Source organism: Myotis myotis, unplaced genomic scaffold (genome assembly GCF_014108235.1).
Source record: "Myotis myotis isolate mMyoMyo1 unplaced genomic scaffold, mMyoMyo1.p scaffold_m19_p_6, whole genome shotgun sequence".
Classification (NCBI taxonomy): Eukaryota; Metazoa; Chordata; class Mammalia; order Chiroptera; family Vespertilionidae; genus Myotis; species Myotis myotis.
In genome coordinates, this window is record NW_023416368.1 from 3,684,723 (window position 1) to 3,701,264 (window position 16,542).

Below are 16,542 nucleotides of genomic sequence, written 5' to 3' on the forward strand. Positions count from 1 at the left end.
GGCAGCCCATCAGTGATGTTTCTCTCACTGATATTTAAAAAAAAAAAAAAAAAGTGGAGACGCTGAGGCCAAGGACAGCCAGCAGCCAACCTGCCGGGTAGATTACTCAGTCTTGGGCTTGAATTTCAACTCTGGCTTCCTGGCTGAGATACCTTCGCCAAAGTCCCCCTGAAAGCATTAGTTTCTTCAGCTGCCAATTGGGCAATGGAGACGGACAATCCCTGAGCACTGCTAGGTGGATGCCTCATCTATGATGACAAAGGGGGCCGGCTTCCAGGTAGAGCTCCCAGTCTCGAGAAATGCAAATGCCCCCTCTTGCTACCCTCGTAGTAACCCAGTTCCTGTCTGCGGAGGGGTCTGGCAGCTCTGTCTAGGGAACAGGCCTTTCTGAAGGCTTGGCCTGGCCCGAGAGGGGAGAGGTCTACAGGGAGGCAGGTGACCCCTCCCCCATGAAGTGGAAGGCAAGAGAGATCCTGGTCAATTCTAATTTTCGAGGCTCCATGTTTACTAAAGTATGAAATGCCCAAGGAAGTACAAAAAGACAATTCAGGGTCAAAACTAATTTAGAAAATTAGTTTCCTCATAAGTGTATGTTGTAACTATACATAAAAAGGCAACCATATTCCCTGGTCAGCCACACGCAGGGCTCCCTGACCAGTGTCTGGCCCCGGAAAAGAACCATGCAGTCAGACCGTATAGAACTTCCCAAAGATGCTGCTGCCCTTGGGGAAGGAAGGTGGCCGTGCACAGAACTGGAAGCAGCTTGGTTAAGGACAAAAACCAGAGTCAGGAGAAAAGCACAGAAGAGGAGTGGGCGGGACTTCTGGTGCCACACGGGAGCCCTGCAGGAGCTGAGGACGATGTCCTGACTTTAGGCAGCTCAGAAGGTACCCTTCTTGGGTTTGTGGATTCAGTCATGACAGACTGAATCCTCCTTAACTACGCAACCAAGACACTTATTAAACTCATTTAGCCCAGCTGGAGTGGCTCAGTGGTTGAGCGTCAACCTATGAACAAGGAGGTCGGGTTTGATTCCCAGTGGAGGCACCGCAGGTTGCGGGCTCGATCCCCAGTAGAGGGCGTGCAGGAGGCAGCCAATAAATGATTCTCTCTCATCATTGATATTTCTCTCCCCCCCTCCCTTCCTCTCTGAAATCAATAAAAAATAAAATAAAACTAGTTTACTTGCATGGAAAGCTTGGAAGGGAGTCCAGGCTTTAGATGAGTAAGATCCCCAATTTAAAAAAAAAATACAATACCCATTTAAAGGGGAGAACCCCATCAGATTGTGATGGTTAAAAGTTTATAGTTAGTCTATTTCTTTGTGGAAAACAGCAATTTTCGCACATGGCTACTACCTGCCTCGATCATGCCATAGTTTCAGACATCAGTACTGCAAAAGTCAGAGATAAAGTTAAGTCAGAGTCAATAACTTCCAGGAAAGGCTTCCATTGTCTTTTATTTGAGGATAAGAATGAAACAAGGTGATCCTGCCTTCTGGTTCATAGAAGGCTGCAAAGTGCTGTTTCCTCGCTTCTGACGGGCGTGATGTGCATTCTGTCCTGCTGATGGAGGAGGGCAAGGTGTCAGCTTTGCTTCCACGGAGGGTTAAAATGATGGCATATACTATTCTAAAAGTTCCGAAATAACACTTTGAACACACACACACCACATTGCAATGTAATTGTTGCTATTCACAAGCTACTTTTAAAACTTAGAAACGACTTTAATGTGTGATGCAGTCAGGTGAGGTGGCCTGGTGATGACATTCAAGTTTAAAGTTGTCTGGAGAAAGCCTCGCAGTCCTGCCAGTAGACCTGGCAAGTGTCAAATGCTGAAATCTTTTTATTTTTATTTTTTTAAATTTTACTTTATTGTTGACAGTATTACAGATGTCCCCCATTCCACCCCCCTTATGCTCTTCTCCTCCCAGCCCCTGCCCCACCCCAGGCCTTCCCCGCACTATTGTCTGTGATCACTGGTTATGCATACCTGAATATGAATGCTGAAATCTAAATATGAGACCTACTCCCCAGCCAACCACAGCCCTCAGAGATGAGGCTTGATGGCAAGCTTGGAACGTGGGGTAGAAACATGTCGCTTTATCATGTTTGTAAACCCTACAGGGAAAACAACTTTCTTCCTTCAAGTTGTGACATTTGAGAGGGCATCTCTTCAGGCGTCACTTTCGTTAGTGTTTTAACAGGGAAATGACATTCGGAACCAGCTTGTCTAGGGGAGGCGGATGGGGTTTGCCCCCTTTTTTGGTTTTGCTACCAGTATGAACCCTGACTAACCCAGTTCTTGCTGAAAGAGGGTCCCTGCTCATTGCTTCTCTTAGATTCTAATCTAAGACTTAGAAGAACAGCGGGATCTTGGGGGCCTTTCCGATCGTGGACTACAACTCCCAGCATGCCCCGAGCGCCTTCCGGACCAAGTCTCGCGTGACTTGAGCGGCTCGGGAGGCTTTATCACGAAGGCGGCGGCCCAGCCGGCATTTTAGGCTCCCTGGTCGGTTCCCGAGGCTTTTGAGTCGCGATTGACACCACAACGCTCACGCCATGGCTTGGATCCCGACTGCGGCACCACCTCTGGAGAGACGCGGGTCCTCGGAGCCTGTTTAGTACCGGAGCTCGGGCTGTAGGCAGCTCCGCGGCGGCCACGCAGGTATGGAGGTGGGCCGGGCCGGGCCGGGCCCTCCCGGGGGCTCCATCCTCCGCGGGGCCAGCGGGGAGCGCTCCCCTCTCCCTCCCCCTCCCCCAGGCTCTGGGGTCCCGAGCGGGCCTTCCCTCTGACGCTGTTCCGCGCGGGGCCTCGCCTCTGCTTCCTCCGACCGGACGTGCCCGGGACCTCCCCCCGCCCCGCCCTCACCTCTGAAGCCCCCACTGCCCTGCCGCCGGCTGCCAGGCCCCGGCCCACCCTCCGTGATCTCTCCCTGCTCGCTGGGTGGGAGAGGGGCTGCGTCGGACCCGGCCTTGCAGATCCCGGAGACGTGGTCGTGCGCCCGGTGTCGGGGACGCGGGAGCTCCGCGGGGGCGGGGGCGGGGCGGAGGTGGCAGGGGCGTATCTGCTCGGAAGGCGCCCGGACCCGGGGGGGGGGGGGGGGGGGGCGCACTGTGGTGCCTGCGGTGCCCTTGAATGAAGAACGTACGTCGTTTGCCTCTGAGCTGCGTCGGGATAGAGGGGCCGTGTAGCGAGTTGAAAAGCAACTAACTCTGCTTTCTCGGGGCTTTGCTTGAACTCCCCGGCGAACGGGATGCAGCCGCCTGCCTTGCAGGTGGGCCGCTTATCGGTGACCAAGGACAAATCACTTGCCTCCTGGTTTTCAGTTTTCTTTTTCTTTACGTTGGGGATAAACAATGCCCGCTTGGCGGGATTCTGCAAGGGTTCAAACACAAGATAAGTGTTGTATAAAAACCCATATAAATATTAGTCGGCGTTAGCAACAAAGAATGAATTTACCCTCTGTGCTACCTAGCCCCTCGCCGTGGGGTCAAGTTATCGGCGGAACCCTGAGCCGTAACTTAACTGACAACCAAACCAAACCAGACTTCTAACCCTTCTGCCGGGCGGGCAGCCCCTGGATGCATAGGAGGCTGTTTGGCAGGTGCTGACGGGCCGGCCCGGTGCTCTTTGCTTGTTGTTCTTAGAACCTCTGGAATGGATGGACTCTTCCCGAGAACTTAGCTCACGTGCAGCAGCTGGAGTCTGGACCATGCTCCTCACTAATCTCTCTCTGGCAGCATAAACATCATTCTGCTCGGGTAAGGCGACCTTTTCACCAGGTGTAGTGTTTCTGTCCTATCATAGGTGTTAAGGTCAGCCACAGGTGTGGTGAGATCGTTGCCATTACCTTTTTTTTCTTGCCTTGGCATGTTGCTCACCCATTGGCTCATTTGTGTGTGTTGTTTCAGCGTTGTAAACAAGCCATAACACGCTTTGTGTGCCTGTCAAAAGAACAGCGCTGGAGCTATTCTTTGGTGTTCACTGTAAGAAAATGCTTTTTGTTATTCTCATTAGGTGGCAGGGACTCAGCTCTGAAATCTATATAGAAAAAGTACCCGGATCCGGTCTTTCAATGGCTTCGAGACCATCAGAAGTGCCTGGTAAACTTAATTCTTTTTGGTAAAGTCAGTTCTTCTTGGTGAAATCATGTTTGGTCCTCAACGGTGCTAGCCAGAAACCACTTTTTCTGAACCACATATTGAGGGTTACTCTTGGTTGCCAGTAAAGTATTTAGATTTAATAGATTGGCATCACTTAAATATTATCTTATTAACTACCCAGGCTGGTAGATAATAACATTATCTTATTAACTAATTAACTACCTGGCTGGGTAGTTAATAAGATAATGAACCCAAAATCTAACTGAAGCAGTCATTTCATGAGTCGTGGGTCTCTGTACAGCAATCATTTCTGGGTTACTGAAGTCATTGGTCCCACCTTGGACTATTTTAGTGGGAGGGGCAGTGATTTTGTAATCAAAATTTGAATCACTCAATTTGAGGTCATCAGCGAAGTATAGATGATAGTGCCTATCTCTTAGGGCTTCGGTAAAGATTAAACATAAAATATGTGAAAATGTGTCAAAGTTAGTGATGGATATGCATTTAATGCCCAGAAAATCTGTAGGATGTTTCTTAGTAAGTATTAGCTGACTTTATCATTATTTAGGAAAGCTATGAGGATGGCTGTTGGAGAAGTCTTAAGATGTTTTTGAAATCGCTCCCAAATTCAGAGGAGTAATAGGGATCTTCCCATGTATCCCGGTATCGATCCTCTCTAGTTTTGACTTCATCAACTTGCGTTTCTGTTTGTCTTTCATTGCTCTCGTGATTAGCATAAATTCTGCTGTGACCATCCCAGACCATCATGCTGCACTTGTCATGTGAATGCTTTGAAGTGTGGGGCGCATGGAGTGTTGCATGTAGAGTGAGCACTGGCTTAGGTCTGTGTTCTAACCCCACCCACACTTGCTAGCTGGGTGTCACCAAGATCTATGCCTCAGTTTCCTGAGCTGGAAAATGGGAAGGGTATCTGTTTGATGAGAATAAGGTAAGATGAGGGATGTAAGTGCCTGTTAAGGAAGGGCATTTGGTAATTATTATTGGCTTATTTTTATTGAGGTAATTTACATACCATCAAATTCACCCATTTAAAATGAATAATTTAGTGTTTTGTGTAACTGTGGCCACTATCTAATTTCAGAACGTCTTCATCACTCCAAAAAGAAAACCTCATACCCATTCCTCCCCCACTCTCTAACCCCCACCAGCCCTTGGCAACCACTAATCCTCCTTCTGTTTTTAGGAACTTATTAGTAATTATTATTGATGTTAATAGCAATAATAATAATGGTAGATACTTGGTTCCCTTGCTGTTTAAATGACGTGTCTTTGCTCGTTTTGGACTTAGTGCCACACAGGCTGATGTTTTGGAGAGTGACTGTGTAATTTTAGCAACAGGAAAATGTCACGTGAAGGCAGGATGTGGACGTTAGTTCTGCATGAAACAAACACTCAGTGAACTTTGCTCCCTGCTGGCAGGGCTGCGGGGCGGGTGCCTGTGTCACAGCGGGGCCTCTGCCAGTCAGGCCCGCAGATGAAGGGCAGGATCAGCTGGCAGCGCTTTGTGAGGTAGCAGGGTTGTCAGCAGTGTCTGGGCTGGCGGTGGAGCTGCTGCTTAAATCCTGCAGATCGCTCGGAGCGGAGCGGTGGCGCCGGGCAGCGTGCTTTAACCATTTCTCGTCACCGCGCTCCTGTTTTCTGTGGTGCGGTAGGGAAGGCAGAGGGTTTGCAGTCGAGCCCCAGCTGGCTGCTGGCTGTGTGAATTGGAGCAAATCACTTTACCTGTCGGCCTTTCCTCCTGTGAAATGGGAGTAAGAACGCCATAGCCTCAGGCTCGGTGAGTTGAGGGCGGTGGTAGTGCTGTGTGTGGGGCAGAGTCTGGCATAAGAGCAAAAGCTTGGGAAGAGACAGGATTGGACTCTGATGACTTAGTGAAGTGTGTGACCTTGCTCAGGTCGTTTAAACCAAGTCAATGGATTAGGGCCGCTGAGTGGGTCCAGAGGAGCATCTAGGTGCCAGGCATAAAGGCAGGGGTTAGTGCTACAGGTTACTTTCCTTGAATGGATTCGCTTTACAGACAAGCTTCACTTGTCCCAGAGTGAGTGTCCCAGAGTTTCCTGCCTACAGATGAGTTTAAAGCTGTTCGCGTGCTCAGTTGCTGAACCCACCCTGACAGGTGTCTCTGTTCTTAGCTCTTGAGCCTAGTGGGCCTCTAGGCAAGATGTCCCTGCCCATCGGGATGAGCCGCCGGGCATTCAGCTATGATGATGCCCTGGAGGACCCTACGCCCATGACTCCTCCTCCATCGGACATGGGCAGCCTCCCCTGGAAGCCAGTGATTCCAGAGCGCAAGTACCAGCACCTCGCCAAGGTACCTGACCCTGCCGATTGCTTCTGGCAAGCCCAGCCTTGCATTCTCCTTCCTCGGCTCCGGCACCCGCAGGGTCTGGCCGCCACCAGTTCCTGTGTGTGTTTTCTGGGCCTCAGCTGGAGTTGGTGGGCCTCTTTTTCTTTTTAATTCAAACTAGAATGGCCATGTGTTCTCCTACCCGAGACTCCTCTGTCCAAACCATCTCATTTGCCGTAGCATTAAAAATGCTAGCTCCATAGTCTGGCTCTGCATGACCCGCTCCTGTCTGCTGCTCCCCCCCGTCATCTGACCATGCAAGTTACCCAAGGTTTCCTGCACTCACCAGGGTATTGGGTGCCTAAGTCTTTGCTTCCACTACTTCATTGCCTGGAGTGTTTACGTTCCATCCTGTTCTCCTCCCTCTTCCCTCTGCCCCTCCCCCCCCGCCTGACAAGTGGTGTCCTTTCAGTCTTAACACAGACACCTCTCCTGGGAGGACTTTCCTCCTGATAAGACTGTCACCGCGCCACTGTACCACAGGCCCCTGTCACAGGCCCTACGTTACTTGCCACCTCCCATTAGCTCTGCGGGGCAGACGCCGTGCCAGTTCTGTGCCCCACCTGCAGTACCAAGCAGAGGACCTGGCGTGAAGCAGGTGCCGAGTGACTGGGGGGAAACAGTTGGCTCTTTCCTGAACACGAGCTGTACTTTTTGTCATGCTCTTCCTCCTGCCGCAGATGCCTTTCCCACATAAGAGCTGCCTTCTTCCTCAGGCCTTGCTCCCACTCCCAAACACTACACGCCTCGTCCCACTGCGACCTGCTCTACAGCCCCTCCGTGCAGGCTTCGGGGGTTCTCACGTGCTCGTTGCAGGCTGTGCTTCCTGGCTGTGGGGGCTGCCACTGTCACTTCTGCTTGGTTCTGTTGCCTGAATAAACGAGGCCTACCAAGTTCAGATGAGGCCATTTAATCTACAGCTAGTTTCACTGAACTTTGAGCTGTGTGACAGCTCAGGGCCTGACAGGAAGTACATAGTGAGCATCCTATATAATAAAAGAAAATATGCAAATAGACCAAAAGGTGGAACAACCGAACAACTGGTTGCTATGATGTGCGCTGACCACCAGGGGGCATGCGCAAAACATGGCAGCCGTAGGCCACGGTGGGATGGTGGGGCAGGTGAGGGGGGATGCCAGACCAAGGCAAGGCACTGGTCGCTGTCATCGGGGTGAGCCTCTGGTGGTTACTGAAAATTCCTTGCTCCCGTGTGTCGCAGTCCCACCTGGCACTTGCACCCGCTGCCAGTGACAGCCCCGCTTGCACCCGCTGCCGGTGCCTGGTGCCAGCCCCACCCGCACCTGCTGCTGGCACCGGCCCCAATTGCTCCACGCCTTCAGTCGGTGCAAGCAGGCTGGTGCCGTCAGCATGTGGGAGCGGCAGTGGCGGAGAATGGGGTTGCAGGCAGGTGGGAGGGGCTGGGCGGGGGCACAGAGGATGGGCCGAGACCCACCCCTGTGCCCACCGCAGCCTCGAAGCCCACAGTTCCTTTCAAGGTGTACGAATTTGTGCACTGGGCCCCTTGTTTACTATAACAGACCTGGGTATGAATCCCATAATGGTCTATATATTAGCAATGACCTTGGGCACAGAGCCTCACGCCTGAGTGTCTCTGCTTGAGAAATAGGAATGCTTTTGCCATGGAGGTATGGTGGGATTAAATGAAAGATGATTGAAAGATCTGACACATATTAGGTGTGCAGGGGACACTGACTCCTGGCTCCCAGCCCAACTTGGACTCGGTAGAGCTGTATTTGATGCCTTTCTAATGGGTCCTCCTCACCCCTTCCCTTAAGCTCTCAGAACAGGGAGCTCCTTTCATCACAAGCTTCCCCTGCAGCTCTGGGGGAAATTCCCCGTCCATTATGTACTGATGTCTGACCCAGTTAGTTGCTAGGAGTAAACGTCCGTGTAGAAAGGACTGGCAGTCCTGGTGAGCCCGACCCTGGCAGCCTGCCTGCAGTGACAGCAGTGGCCTCTGGGGACTGGAGCCCCTGGTAAGCCGGGCTCTGCCAGTGCTCCCAAGGGCGGCACACCCTCCCATTTGTAAAGGCTGCTGTTTGCCAAGGCAGAGAATGGGCTTCCCATTTGCTGTGGTGCCCCAGCTGGAACAGCTGCAGTTTTGAACAGCTGCTCTTAAAGGGAAGCGCAGCTGGACTCATCACATGCATTCGTTCATTGGGCCTGCCTGTCCCGCATCTTCCAAGTAAGGAAGCAGAGGGTTACATTCTACTCCAGTGAGGTCACAGCTGAAAATTATAATCCCTGTTTTGTAACAACACACTTCATACTTCTCCCCTCCTTTCTGACTGTCTTAGTTCCTTTAGGGAAGTAGAGAACAAAGAATAAACCCAATTTTCTCCTCCCTGTTCGTCCTGAGCATGGCATTGGGTTGGAGTGACAGAAGGTGGCGAGCTCTTGGCTCTCACATTAAAGATTAGGAGCTACCTAGAGTTTTTTTATTTTATTTATTTTTTAAAATATATTTTTATTGATTTCAGAGAGGAAGGGAGAGGGAGAGAGAGAGAGAAATATCAGTGATAAGAGAGAATCATTGATCGGTTGTCTCCTGCACACCCCCTATTGGGGATTGAGCATCCAACCTGGGCATATGCCCTGACCTGGAATCGAACCCATGACCTCCTGGTTCATAGGTTGATCAACCACTAAGCCACACGGGCCTTTTTTTTGTTGTTTTGGTTTGTTTCAAAAGAACGGTTAGAGCCGCGGTCTTGGGGACCAGCAGCATCAGTATCACTTGGGAATTTGTTAGAAACATGAGTTCTTGAGGCCCCCCCCCCCCCCCCCCCGCCCAGGCCTACTGTGGGGTGGGGCCCCGCGATGTTTAACAAGCCATGCAGGGCATCCTGATGCTCTGAAGTCTGACAACACTGAGTGAATGCAGCGATGAGTTAAGTCAAAGCCAGCGTACTTACGCCTGGTACATGGTCAGTGAGCAGTAGTGGGTTCTAGCAGCCTATTGGACAGACACGGGAAGTAGGAGACGTCAGCTTCACATTCTGGCTTTCCCACTTTTATAAATTCAGGTTATTTATGTCTTTATCTCTTGTCACTATGGATGATATTTATCTGATCGGGAGGACACAAAAACCCTCCCTTCAAAGATTTCCTCACATATCAGATTCAAGGTGTTTCAGTGACTTCTCCCCAAAGGGGAAAAGTTTAGGTGTGACCCGCCTGCTCTGCTCAAGTGCCTCCTTACCTCTCTTGCACAGGTGGAGGAAGGAGAAGCCAGTGTCTCCTCCCCTGCCATGACCCTGTCATCGGCCACTGACAATATGGACAAGGTCCCAGTGGTGAAGGCTAAAGCCACCCGTGTCATCATGAGTTCTCTGATCACAAGTAAGCGCTCTGCACCCTCAGAATAGAGTGGAAGAGGGCTGGGAGAGGAAGCGTGCATGGGGTTCTGCAGACACACTGCCTTAGCCTGTCCTGACTGTGGCAGGTGCCAGCTCACCAGTGAAGCTCCATTGAGGTGAAGATTTGCCAAATACTAGGCATCCCAGTTGATGTAGATGTATTCCTGCTGCTCTGCTCCTATCGTCTTGTTTGCCCAAGTCCATCAGAATGGCCTGAGGCCAGTGACTTAACTGGCAAGACTCCTAAATGAAGTGAGGAGTCTGGCTGGCAGGTGGAGGAGGGTCCCACCTGCCTTGTCTGTCTTTCTTTTTTTTCTTTTTTTAATTAAGTGGTTCAAAGATGTTCCCCTTTCTGGGCCTTGAGGCAAGTTTGTTGCTCAGCTTCTTTATTTTTAAGGATGTGTGATTTGTGGTCCTAATGAGACTGGCAGCAGGGAGCTTGCATTTTTTTTTTTTTTTTTAAACTTTGGTTCTGCTGTGGGAAGTTAACAGTTAATCATTAGATACTCAGTTCTGCTTGTCAGCAGCAGCCTCTGCCAGGGACAGGGCGCATAGAGGTTCTCCTGGTTGGCTCAATTTTGGAGTCTGAAGTCCTTGTTTCTCTGCTCTGGGAGGCATCGTTTATTCGCGCAGTTACTTGAGAACTCGCCCAAGAACCAAAAGTCCAAACTGCCTTTGGACGTCCTCTCATTCACATGGAAACTCGCCATTTGCATCAGCAACCACTGCTTGTACTGTGCAAGCTGGAGAATGTTCTGGCTGTGCTAGAAGGAAGGCTCGGTCCTCTCCTCCCGGCACAGTGGCTTCCCTATGGAAGATGCGCTTCCCCGGAGCAGAGCGTCCCAGCTCCCCAGGGTGCCGCTGTCATGCAGATAGTCGGCTAATTCACTTCCACGGTGTGCATATTTTTACATGATTGCAGATGTAGTCATACCTTTCTTTCAGTTAATACTGCCATGAACTTCTTTGGATGTTGCTCTAGTCTTACATTGTTAAAAAATAGCCACATTCAAAGTACTGGTGTTGGTGTGTGTGATGCATTAAATCCTTTCCCACCTTTTAAATTTTCAGGTAACTACCTGGTAAGACAGTAAAACATCTTCATACATTTAGGTTTTTTCCTGAGCTTTTATTTCTGATAGAAATAAAATAGTTCCTGCGAAGGGGAATGACTGAGTCATAAAGGACTCTGGGCTCTGGACTCTTGGTCCACAGCTGCCACATTCCTGTGCGTGAGCTGTATTAGGTCGAATCCAGAGTGAGCAAAAAACTCAGCTGTCATTCATTCCACGGGATAAATGACTTATTTACATATTCTTTTAGAGAAATTTTATGACTTTATTTGAGCCAAACTGCCAACATATGCCAGGAAGCAGGGTCTCAAATGCTCCCATAACTGACTTATTGTTTACAATATAAGTCGATCACATCTGTCTGTCTGCTGTGCCAGGCGCCGTGAGGGGCACTTTGACACATGAGAAACGTTGGCTCGGTAGACCTGGACTAGTTCAAGGCACGTTCTCTGGTTTGAATTGAATTGATACCTTGGTGCCATCTAGGCAAAATGTGGCCCGTTTCTCTTTGGTGAAGGTCCTTGTGTGGGTCATGAGGGTGGTGAGCCTCTTAGGAAATTGTATGTGGAGAATGCCAGCTGGCTTCTCCATGTTGCCTTTCTAAACACAAAGGGAATGTCACAGTGTACAAATCGCAGGAAGGTAAGGAGTTTCCCTGGAGGTTTCTGTTCTTGGTGTGAGGGAAGGCTCCCTCTGGTTCTTGAACCTTCCTGTGAGGTTTGGAATTACTGCTGGTCTGGGGAAACCTCCTCGGGCGGCCCGTGTGGCCCTTGCTTCTGGGGAGAAGAGCGGATATCTGCTCTCTGCTCCCCATCTGTGATGGGAGAGCGGGTGGGCATGACTGTCATCTCCTCTGTTCCCAGAACAGACCCAGGAGAGCATTCAGCGTTTTGAGCAACAGGCAGGGCTGAGAGATGCTGGCTACACACCTCACAAGGGCCTGACCACCGAGGAGACCAAGTACCTTCGAGTGGCAGAAGCACTCCACGTAAGCTTGTTTGACAAAAACGACACCGTCATCACTCAGCGTGAGATGTGGCTGTGGTTTAGAAGTTACCAGCTCAGCGAGGTGGGGGTTGCGGGGGATGATGCCAAGAGAAGAGGTGAGGAATGTAGAGCTGTGTGAACCCACCTGTGGTGGCACAGGGGCCCTAAGGTCCAGGGCTCTGACCCGGAAGGCTCTGCTTATCTGCCTATGAAGTGGGGGCGTCTGGTCAGGAGGAGGCGAGGAGCCTCTGTGCTCATGCGTGTGGTGTGTGTGTGTGAGAGAGAGAGTGAGCGTGAGCGCGTCAGGAACAGCAAAGCCAGTGTGGGTCGCTTCTTGTACCAGAGCGATGGGCGCCGAGGGGAGAGGAGCATCGGCAATGCCAGAGGCCAGACACTTGCTGGAAAGAATGGCAGCTCCGTGTTTAAAAGATTAAAAGCAAATGCAGAATTGGGAAGTTTTGCTCTTTATTCTAAAATTGGAATGAAGACTGATTTTTGGTAAGGGTAATGATGACCAAATAGTTGGGTGAATGAAATAATTTCAAATGACTTTAGCTCAAGGAACACCAACCACTCTGTACTTAGCAGTGCCTGGTGATGTCTGAGGCACTCCATCCACTTAGGCTTGTGTTTGTTAATCCTTTGAGGTAGGAACTGTTCTTCCTGTCCTATCAATACAGAGATTGGCGTCCAAGTTCATGTACTTAACCCAGCCGTGGGCAAACTACGGCCCGCGGGCCGGATCCGGCCCGTTTGAAATGAATAAAACTAAAAAAAAAAAGACCGTACCCTTTTATGTAATGATGTTTACTTTGAATTTATATTAGTTCACACAAACACTCCATCCATGCTTTTGTTCCGGCCTCCGGTCCAATTTAAGAACCCATTGTGGCCCTCGAGTCAAAAAGTTTGCCCACCCCTGACTTAACCCCTCACAGCATCTGAGCTCAAGTCTCCTGATGCCCTACTTCTTGGTGTTTCCGCCATATTCCAAAGTTGTCAGAGACCCTGGCTCTTGAAGGCCTCAAAGGAGGATCATGCCCACAGAGGGTAGACGGGAGAGTGAGGTGCAGCGAGCAGCCTGTGGGAGGGATGTAGGACCTGTGGACTCGCATTTCCTAATGAGCATCCCAGATGATGTTTGCACGCTGGGTGTAAAACCACTGCTGTGGGGGATCAGAGTTGGGCCGGCCAGTGTGCGCTGTCAGACAGGACAGGTGCTTCCGGAGAGGGGCACATGGGTCTCTGATTCGGAGAACTTCCCAGGATCCGTGCCTGAGTTCCAGTTGAGCCATTCGCCCTGCATAATGGCAGAGTTGACTTTGGGCCATTTTCTGCATCTTGGCCACAGCACTAGAACACAAAGCCAGCTGAGGTGCCGCTTGCGTAAGCTGCCGTGGAGTGTTTGAGTGTTCAGGCAGGGGCATTGGTTTGGATGTGGTTGGGGCTCGGCATTGGCACTCCGGACATGGAGCACAGAGGCAGTCAGGGAGCCTCGACCTGGAAGAACTGGGAAGTAGACTCTTCCCCCCCCCGGCAGCCGCTTGCCTGTATGTCAGCGGTATGTTTACAGTGCGGAAGGAACCAGGGTGGCTGGTTACGGGAGGAAAAGGTTCAGATGGGCAGGCACCACAGAGGAAGCAGGCAGCTGGAGGAGTAGCATGCCCGAGTCGTGGCTTAGAGAGCCTGGCGTGACGGATTGTCCGTGGCAGGAGAGACAGTAAGGGAAGAGTTCAAGGCCATACTGAGAAGGCACAGAAGGCCTGCAGCTTGAGTTCTGGCTCTTGCACTTACTGGCTGGATGAGGTGGGAAAACTAAAAGCTCTAATGTGGTATTTAGTGCAGAAATACTGAAGCTGTGTTGTAGAATTAATCATTTTTTTAAAAGATAGATGTCTGTCTAGTATGACAAAATCAAAGGAATATCTGTTCTATGATCCAAAATTATTCTGCCTATTAATGTCTTCCTTCTGCCTGAAGTTGGTGCGGACCAGGATGTTTATACCCAAACTTGGCTCACGTCTCTCCTTACCCATCTGAACAGAAACTAAAGCTACAGAGTGGAGAGGTAGCGAGGGAAGAGAAGCAGCCGGCCTCCGCCCAGTCCACCCCCAGCAGCACCCCCCACTCTTCCCCCAGGCAGAAGCCGAGGTGAGCCTGCATGTGCGGACGCGGGGCTGAAGCGAGAAGGGGGCCGTTCCCAGGCTTCTCGCACGAGGCACTTCTCAGGGGCTAGAAAGAGGATCTATTGGGCTGTTGTGTTCTTTCCCTGCCAGAGGCTGGTTCTCTTCGGGCTCTTCCACAGCCCTACCTGGCCCACATTTTAGCACCATGGATTCTGGGGATAAAGACAGAAACTCGGCAGATAAATGGAGCCTCTTTGGACCAAGATCCCTCCAGAAGTCTGATTCGGGTAAGCCAGGGGCATTGGTTTGGATGTGGTTGGGGCTCGGCATTGGCACTCCAGACATGGAGCACAGAGGCAGTCAGGGAGCCTTCCTCAAGAGAGAAAGCGTGTGCGGCATTTACCGTGTGCGGCAGGAGCTGCTTGCTGCTTTTGAAATCGTTTGCTCTGGTTCCTTCTGCAGGAGGCTTTGCCACCCAGCCCTACAGAGGCGCCCAGAAGCCTTCTCCAATGGAACTGATGCGCATGCAGGCCACGCGGATGGCCGACGATCCAGCCACCTTCAAGCCCCCCAAGATGGACCTCCCAGTGATGGAAGGGAAGAAACAACCGTCTCGGACCCATAATCTCAAACCCCGGGACTTGAATGTGCTCACACCCACCGGCTTCTAGAGCTTTCTCTTCCATTGACTGAATCGAGGTGTCTTGCACCCACTTCCTTATTACCCTGGTTCTGACATAGGAATGGTTTGGTTTTTGTTTTTTTAAACCTTAACCTGGGGCTAGAACTGGAGACATTATTGGTTTTTGAGAAACATTAGTGCAAAGCTGTCCTGTGTGGAAGCCATTGTGCATTGCTTTAATTTGAAGTTAGACTGAATACTCTCAGGAGTGATGTATGGAGGCCTGATCACCTGTTTTTGCATTATTTAGCCTAGACAAGAACTTGATCATTGCTTACGAGGTAGATAATGCTTATGTTGTTCCCAAACCAAGACTTCTTGATTCCTTTAAAGACCAGGGTCAGCGAGGGCATGGGTAAGTCAGGGAGTAGAGGTGCTCACTGTCTAGTCTCTGGCCCTCTTGGCGGCTGGTGCTGTGTGCTCCATCCTTGTGGCTGCGGGGACCTACGATCCGTTTGAGATCTGGGCACGAAGAAAAGCCAGACTTGGCAGGGACCCTTCTCCTGCGTGGAGACCGGAGCCCTCGCTCTAGCTTTCGGGCAGAGCCGGTTCCTACTGTGATGCCTCCAGGGCAGTTCTGCTGGGCGGCGCTTCTTTTCACCTGTCAGCAAACACAAGTCTTGCATCTCCTCTGCTGCACTTTAAAGTGAGATTAAGTTAACTCCAATTTGGTAGGAAAGTTTCTAAGGGAGAAAATGCAGCCTACTGCTTTGGTGTAGATGAATGGATGTTAAGGTTTTTAAAATAAAGATGGTGGTAACTATATGTAGATTCTAGTCCAGACATTCATGTGAAACAAGTGTCACCAGGACCTGAAACTTTTTCTAAGAGCCACATGGAAGGATGGAAAAAGGTTCTACATGCAACCGTTGCCCCCAAACGGGCCTCAGACCTGTGTGAGCTGCTGGGGACAGGAGCCAGGGAAAGCACCTGCTCACCCTCCACCGCGGCCGTGGGCAGTCCTTGTCCTGAACTGTCTCAGACTCTGCTGTTCTTGCTTCGGAGGGGTCGTGTCTACATAGGGAGCTGGGCTGAGCCTTCCCCAGAGAGGCCTGCATCTCAAAGGATGAGAACAATTAATTTATTTGTGTCTTCTGTTAAGCTCGTGTCCTACTTGTTTTGACAATAAAATTCCTTACTACTTTCTCAAATGTGCATAGCTGTTGTTTTTGTCCTGTTAAGAGTCGTTACTGCATTCTGCTTACTCATAGCCATGGTAAGCAGGTAAACTTGGTATTTTGAAAAACCATTGCCTTTTTATTGTATCCTTTTAACGTTTTTATAACACTCATCCTCTTATTTCTAACCTTCCATCCTTCCCCCGTTACATTAGATCTTAATAGACTTGCCACAAAATCAAATTCATAGGCAATATAACAGGTCTAATATTGATGTTTGTGTTCCATTGGGGAGAAATGAATGTGTCTCTTTCGAAACGGATCATCAGTACCTTGAGTAACATTTGATGTCTAGGATTTGTTCAGAGGGATTTTTTTCACATCCTGAATGGAAATATTAAACATGTAAGTGCATATAGTATTACCTGTTTCAAAAAGTATAGATAAATAATTTATCAAAAAATATATACACCTTGTATATTTAAGCCATATTTGAGAATAGGCTATGATAGGATTATTTTAAAAAGGTATTACTAAAGAGTTAGAAAGTCATTATAGCCTACAGATAAATAAGATGGGTTTGGTCCTGTAAGACTTGGAACTACTTTCCATACTTTCAGAACTTGCAAGTAGTTGGCGATACAGTTCAGGAGGTATTCTTGGTGCTCAGTGCATAGCAGGGCCTCAGGGGCTGCTCCAGGG

General features: G+C 50.1%; 2 protein-coding genes across 7 annotated transcripts in view; one reads left to right on the plus strand and one right to left on the minus strand.

The window, feature by feature from the left end:
* Positions 1-1,987: 1,987 nt before the first annotated feature.
* Positions 1,988-15,873, plus strand: KIAA1191 (KIAA1191 ortholog). 6 transcript variants are annotated; one of them, XM_036311818.1, is made up of 8 exons: positions 3,645-3,764; positions 4,021-4,106; positions 6,260-6,438; positions 9,711-9,837; positions 11,791-11,915; positions 13,959-14,065; positions 14,191-14,327; positions 14,503-14,711. In XM_036311818.1, exons 2-8 carry the CDS (start codon positions 4,079-4,081, stop codon positions 14,709-14,711), a joined length of 912 nt encoding a protein of 303 aa, XP_036167711.1. In that variant the 5' UTR covers positions 3,645-3,764; positions 4,021-4,078. The 6 variants fall into 6 exon arrangements, with proteins under 6 accessions (XP_036167714.1, XP_036167717.1, XP_036167715.1 ...); XM_036311821.1 differs by lacking the exons at positions 3,645-3,764; positions 4,021-4,106 and adding an exon at positions 1,988-2,667; XM_036311822.1 differs by lacking the exons at positions 4,021-4,106; positions 6,260-6,438 and adding an exon at positions 3,139-3,277 and having other exon boundaries at positions 3,651-3,764; positions 14,503-15,873.
* Positions 15,447-16,542, minus strand: part of SIMC1 (SUMO interacting motifs containing 1) — a 35,299-nt gene continuing 34,203 nt past the window's right edge. Inside the window, 1 exon segment of the mRNA XM_036311817.1 lies at positions 15,447-16,542. Coding sequence (XP_036167710.1) covers positions 16,487-16,542 — 56 coding nt within the window. The 3' untranslated portion in view covers positions 15,447-16,486.

Bases quoted from the DNA above. Each gene is read 5' to 3' on its own strand.
- KIAA1191 (XM_036311818.1), top strand. From the start codon at position 4,079: ATGGCTTCGAGACCATCAGAAGTGCCTG. The intron at 11,916-13,958 runs GTAAGCTTGTTT...CCATCTGAACAG, and splicing joins GAGTGGCAGAAGCACTCCAC to AAACTAAAGCTACAGAGTGG. The intron at 14,328-14,502 runs GTAAGCCAGGGG...TTCCTTCTGCAG, and splicing joins CCTCCAGAAGTCTGATTCGG to GAGGCTTTGCCACCCAGCCC.